Source organism: Pteropus alecto, unplaced genomic scaffold, assembly GCF_000325575.1.
Source record: "Pteropus alecto unplaced genomic scaffold, ASM32557v1 scaffold335, whole genome shotgun sequence".
In the NCBI taxonomy this organism is placed as follows: Eukaryota; Metazoa; Chordata; class Mammalia; order Chiroptera; family Pteropodidae; genus Pteropus; species Pteropus alecto.
Window position 1 is genome coordinate 1 of NW_006436757.1, and position 6,745 is coordinate 6,745.

Genomic DNA, 6,745 nt, shown 5'->3' on the forward strand with positions numbered 1-6,745 from the left:
TCAAAATACAAGCTATTCTCAATTTATCGTAGCGGAGCCAATCTTAAGGTCATTGTGTCCCCCACCATCCTCAGCTCAGGGCTTTGAAGAAGCAGAGAACACAGAGAGCTCAGTCCCAGAGCCCTCCTGTCCCCTCACTTCCCTCAGCTACAGTCCTGATGTCCTGGGCTGTCTACCCGCCCTGCAGAGCTGGTGGACCTTAGCGCCTAAGGATCACACCTACCACTAGGCCACTATTTTTTTTGCAGCCGTATTCGCGTCATTCTGGGGGCCCACAACATCAGGAGGGAGGAAAGGACCCAGCAGCGCCTGTCTGTGCTCAGAGCCATCCACCATCCTCAATATGATCCGCAAAACAATCTGAATGACATCATGTTACTGCAGGTATCACCTGCATGACCCTCTGGTTCTCCCACTGAGCTGGCTCCCTCCCAGCTTGGGGACTTCATTTTGTCCCTGGGACCATGGAGGAGGAAGCCGGGGCGGAGTCCCAAGGGGTAGTGGGGGTGTGGTGTGAGTGCTGCACAGACAGTCCCTGAGTGCCAGTTCTCTTTATGCCAGCTGGAAAATAATGCCAGACAGAATCGATTCGTGAGGCCAGTGGCCCTGCCTCAGACACGGGTCAGGCTGAATCCTGGGGCCTCGTGCACTGTGGCCGGCTGGGGCCTGGTTAGCCTGAACAGGAGAACACACAGGCTCCAGGAAGTGCGACTGAGAGTGCAGAGTGATGAGGAGTGCATGGAGCACTTTGGTGTCTACAATGGCCAAAGACAGATTTGTGTGGGGGACCAGAGGGAGAGGAAGATCACCTTTCTGGTAAGGCCACCGGCATCTGCCAACACTGCCCAGAACAGAGGGGCCTGGGCAGAAGTGGGCAGTGGGAAAAGCCTGCATCCTATGGCCTCAGTCTTGGGGCCTGACCAGAGTATGGTGGGGGCTTTTTCCCATCAATCCACTGTCTGGTGAAATGAGAGGAGCAGCAGACACACAATGCATACATATGCAGTGTTTTCATGTAAAAGGTAAAGGTAACTTTACCTGAGTTGAGCTGGAGACAGTAACTATAGCCAGGGTTGAAACACAAGCAATTAAAGTTCTAGAAGCTTCACTTCTGCACCCCACCACCTTCCCATCTCACACGCACCCAGCAACTGAAGGAGCCCACCTACACTGCCTCTCTGGGGGCTGGGCTTTGGGGAAGCAGGAGTGAGGAAGCCTGGCTTAGTGTCCCTTCTTCTGGTTGCCTACAGGGGGACACTGGAGGCCCCTTGGTGTGTAACAATGTGGCCCAGGGTGTCGTCTCCTACGGAAGAAGTAGCGGGACTCCTCCAGCAGTCTTCACCAGAGTCGCACGCTTCCTGCCTTGGATAAATAATACAATGGCCCGATTTAAACAGCAGTAGGCAAACTGAAACTAGTAGCACTGACTGTTCTGAAATGGAGGCCAGTCCAGCGGAGTTGCCAGAGCCTTAATAAAAGTCCTTGTCTAGAGTGGAAATACCAGTTTCTCATTTGTTCATGAAACATCGTTCAGCACCCAACAAGTGTATCCAGGACTGAGTCTGAGCTCCTCTAGGAAAATGAGGTCTTTTCCCCAGGACAACTGAAACCTCCCCACACGCCATCCTGTGGGACAGGATGAGCTATTTCTCTCCTCCAACCCATCCATTCCCCTCCCCCACACACAACGCCCACAGCCTCAGGGACTGATGGGAGGACAGATGTCTCCCCAGGGCAAGCTTCTTTACTCCCTGCCCTACCAGAGGCTCCCCTACCAGATATTAAAATACATTCTAAAACTATGTGCCACTGGTGTGTATAGAACAGGCAGAGCAAGGGGACAGAATTGAAATGCCATACAAGGTTCAATTTCATATGTGGCAAAGGCGGTGTCTCAAGTCACTGGGAAACAAACGTTTAATGCATGGTGTTAAAACAACTGGATAGTTGGGCAGGGGGAGATAAAATGGATCTGCTCTTCACACCATAATCCACAATAACTCTCAAAGAGATCAGAGAGCTAAATGGAAATAATTAAACCACACAAGTCCTAGAAGAAAGAAAAGATCTGCTTGCTTAAAACTAGTTAATGAACATCAATGTTCACAGCAGCACTATTCACAACGGCCAAGAGATAGAAGCAACACAAGTGTTCATTTATAACCAGAGTCCTTCTCCCAAACCCTCATACCACCTAAACCACACTATACTATAGACCAATGTCCACATTTTCAATGTGACAAGTGTCTGCTTCCTGTTTGATACTCTAAAGTTATACAAAACTCCACCCAAAATGTTGACTAAATTAATATCACTCTTACCCTAAAGATTAGCCCATGACTGTCTACACCTATGTTACCAAGGTCACATATTTTAAAATCTTGTTTTAAAAAACCTTCTTAACGTGAAGTTTCTTCTATGTCCATCAAATGTTAATTATTCCTTGCATTGTGACATTTACCATCTGCACTTTTGCAATTTCCATGCTCTAAATGGATTAATCACTGAACACATATCAAATCCAACTGGCTAAATACAGAAATGCATTGGTAAGTTTGATCATTATTTTATGGGTATTTCTTTCAGAAAGTCATTTGCCTAACAATCAGTCTAAGCCATTTTCAACAAAATTTTAATCAAAAATGCATCTTTGACAATACTTAGTCGTTCTCTCTATATTTACTGCCACTTGCCCACAGGAATTATCTACTACTTGCATGTTCTGGAAGATAACAGTCTCGTTAGTAAATGTTTGCATTCACAAATGGAAAGAATACTTGATGGTGGGGCAGGGGAGGAGAGAGGGCGCAAGAGCCCACATCCAGCCCTTCCTCTCTGTGACATGTACTTAGTGTCCCAGAGCACCGCCCAGTCTCAGGACTCAGTCCCCAGGAAACATCTAAGGCAGAGCCATCTCATGTCCATGTCTTTCCCTGCCAGTCAGCACCGCCAAGGCGGCTCTCTGCCTCCAGCTGTCCAACTGGAAAGGTTTCTACAGATCTCAAGGTGCTCACCACCCGAAGAAAATTCCCTTCGTGACCAAACCAGAGCCAGCCCCCTACCTCCCACAGCTTTGCACTCCTCCCTACTAAGTAAACTTCAGCAGCAAAGCTTTGGCAAGAAAGTGTTTTAAAGGCACACTGAAACTAGGGCAAAAGGACACAATTCCTCCTGCTGTTTTCTCCAGGTGCATACTCTGTGCATTACAGGCCCTATTGACTTGGCTGGAAAGTCATAAAACCATAACAAGCTCATGTGCAGTAACCTCATGGGTAACCTGTCTCTCAAGCCAGTAGCTAAGGCAAATTCCAGTCTACAGAGGCTAGTGTCTCTGCCCCAGCACAAAGCATCAAGGTCAGGAGAAACTAGACACTGGCCATTCATCATAACTATAGAAGAATTGCAGAGGTGATTGGTGGTAACCTTGACTTTGTCTGGGAAAAAAGTGGGTGCCCCAGGAAAAAGCCATCAGAACCTTAGGTAGGACAACAGGAGGCAGCACCAGCCAGACCCAGTAGCTCACAGAAAACGTCTCTATTATAGAAATGTAGGGGAAAAAATTAGAAGTGTATGAAATCTACTAAATAAATTATAAATGATTTCAAGAATTTACACAGCATGCCCCCCCCAAAAGAATTAAGAACTTCATTAGCCCGAGACTCTATTACAATTGTTTTTTCAAGTTTCCACTGAATTTTCAAGAATATAGTTTTCCAAAGCTACATTATGATCCATTGCATTGATGTACAGCAAATTATTTAATCACTTCCACAATTTAGAAATCTTACAGAGTTTGTTTTGGGAGCTGCTGTTACAACTGCAACAATTAGAATGGGTTTCAGAGGTAACCAACCTCCGAATGGCCCGAATGACCCCCACCTCCTGGTTTTCATTTACACTGAAGAGGGAAGGCTTTGCTGGCATGATAGTTGTCACTCGGAACCCAAATTTCCAGGCAAGGAGAGACCAGAATAACTAAGGAATGTCAGGATGAGCTGCATCTTCACCTTTTCTACCACAGAGACATTGCCCATAGTGCCCACAACATCACTGAGAGGGAAACCACCCAGCATCAAATCCCTGTGCAAAGAGCCATTCCACATCCTGATGAAGACAAAAGACAAGGACCAAATACAACTTAAGTGCCTCATGCCTGCCTTTCTAGCTCAGCACCTGATCAGGCCCCAGCTCCACCTTCTCCTGCAGCCAAACTCATCTTCTGGGTCCCAGGTCACTCAGAGGCTGGTCTGGTACAGGTTCTGTCTGGCTGTAGTCCTCAACAGAGAGCAAAAGATCATTTGCCATCCCTTGCCTCTTCCAGTCATCTGAACACAAGTCTGACCAACTTCTGCTTTGAGGTTTTTCATCTTGCACCAGAGTTAGGATTAGGTGGTATAGAGGATGATGTGCAGAGAGTCGGCTGGGGATAGTTGGATGATGGCAACTATCCAAACACACCCCAGGAAGTGGAAATACCGGTACAGCAGGAGCACAGAGCATTGTGACTACAACAGCTCTGACCAGTTGTGTGTGGGAAGTTAGATGTGGGAAATCTAAAAGAAAATGTTTGGTAGCTAGTCAGACATTAGCAACAGGGGGGACAAAGGAATAGGGACCCAGCCCAGAGATCGCCCAAAGAACAACTTATTGGTAGTTAGGGAATTCTTCCTGCATTCCCAGAGACAAAAGACAGGAAGGTCGTAGCCTTAGCTGGCCTAATCTGGCTACAGACGCCTGTGTAGAAGGTACTACCCTAATCTGCCTACAATTTAAGCTTCATTATAATATTATGTTTATGCCTGGAAATTCATGAATCTAATTATAACAGACTGAATTCTGGGTAAGCACATGCGTACTAAGTACATGTGGCCAAGTGTCAATCAAAATAACTTCACTCACCAATCACCTAAGAATGCCTTTGTAACCACCCATCACAGCCCCATATATAATGCAGATCTCTCCCACCTCTTCCCCTCCACCCCAACCCGGGGTCATAGTTCTACATCTTCCCTGGCTGTAACCTGTACCTCCCCCAGGGGTATGTAACCTTGTTTCCACTTGGTTAGCCAGTTTTAGGCTTGACCTGTCTTCTACCTCATAATGTGCTTTTAATAAACAAATATTTCTCATATTCACTGAGTTGAAATTCATTTATTCAGCAGTGAAAAGGACCTAGATGTATGTGTGTTATCTGAACTCCGATCAATGGTAACAAGAAGAAGGCTATTGCAAGGGTAAGGTGACAGATATGACCCAGTGGCAAAAGACACCTAGAGGCACCTGGGAAGATTATGCCCACAGTCTACAGGACCTGTTTACCAGGGTCCACAGGATCCCCCATCCAGTCTAGGTGATGCAGGACAAGACAAATTTCCCTGAGTTGGTTGGAGGAGACCAAGCCCTGCACCGAGAAGAAGAGGATCCTTTGGCAGAGAGTGTGAAAGAACTCAACATAAACACCGAAGTTAGAGTCAAAAGGAAAGTTTATTAGAAAAAGGGTAAACCCCACAGAGTGTGGTCTCCTCTCAGAGATAGAGAGTGAGGTAGACAGTGAGAAGGACCCTGAATGTTCAGGGAATTCATTTCATATATCATTCTATAGTTCCCATGAGTTATAGTTTAAAAGAATTCATTAACCCATTTCCACTTCCTTTCATATGGATATACAGTGAGGGGCGGGGGAGTATGTAGTGTGAAAAGGTAAGCATATGTAGAGTGAAAGGCCTGCTGGCAGCTCCCAGCCTTTAATCCATAGGTTTCCCATGTGTTCAGCCATAGGGAATGACTCTTGGTTCCTGTTTCCCCTTCACAGGTGTGGGGAATGGGTTGTTAGCAATCCTAGCAGAAATCTTCCTTTGTTCTACAGGTGTCCTCCTGGCCTGGCTGCAGGGCTGATCAGCATATTGCAGTCTCTGAATGTAGCTTGATTAACATTTTTAATTCTCTTGCCTCCTCCCTATATTATATGGACCTTGTTCTCAGGAAGACACCAGAGAGCTGGAGATAGCAATCAGGACTGGGGCCAGATGCTAATGGCCCCTCTCTCTCTTTCTCTGTCTCACACATTAAGAATTTCCTTTTCAGACAACAAAGAGCCAGAGCAGAGAGGAATGAAGAAAAAACAGTCTGCATAGAGGGGAAAGTGGAGGATGAGAGCTGGGACTTGCCTCTCCCTGTTCCATATGGAGATTTCAGAGACCCTTCTGTGTGAAGCCCAGGATAGTATCCAGTGAGATACCTCCTCAGTCTGCACCAGGATCCCAATCATTGCTCCATGAGTATAAGAATTATTAATCTCTCTATAACCCTGCATCCATCTGATGCTTAATCTATGAATTACCCATACTTGAAGTTTCCTTAATACACCAAATCTCGAATAAGAATGGACTAACTTAGAGAGTTTGGAGAAAAATGGCAGAGTGAGAGACATCCCCAGATCTCTCCCTTTGAAACAACAATAAGCTGAACATCTAAAACTCAACAAAAAACATCCAAACTGCACACCAGCATGTCTGAGTATGGGATCTGCGCATAAGAGTGACCACAGGTCAGAACCCCGGGTGTCGGGCAGTGGACTGAGAGAAATGAAGAAGCTGCCTCTCGCAGCTGCCAAACTCCCTGTAAAAGGAGGGGGAGAGGAGAAGGTGTGGTGAGTTCCCTGAACAGCCCTGCCTGAGAGTGCTGTGAGCTCCACGACACCAGCGGCAGGGCCCAGTCATCAGGACAGAAAGCAGAGAAGCGGGGG

The 6,745-nt window shown here is 46.6% G+C and overlaps 1 protein-coding gene across 1 annotated transcript; it reads left to right on the forward strand.

Moving 5' to 3' along the window:
* Positions 1–248: 248 nt before the first annotated feature.
* Positions 249–1,484, forward strand: LOC102891138 (cathepsin G-like; the record flags this gene model as incomplete). The annotated part of the gene is made up of 3 exons (XM_006913622.1): positions 249–384; positions 562–816; positions 1,251–1,484. Coding segments are annotated over 3 exons (544 nt in total), but the record flags the coding sequence as incomplete, so codon positions are not given.
* Between the last annotated feature and the right edge of the window lie 5,261 nt (positions 1,485–6,745).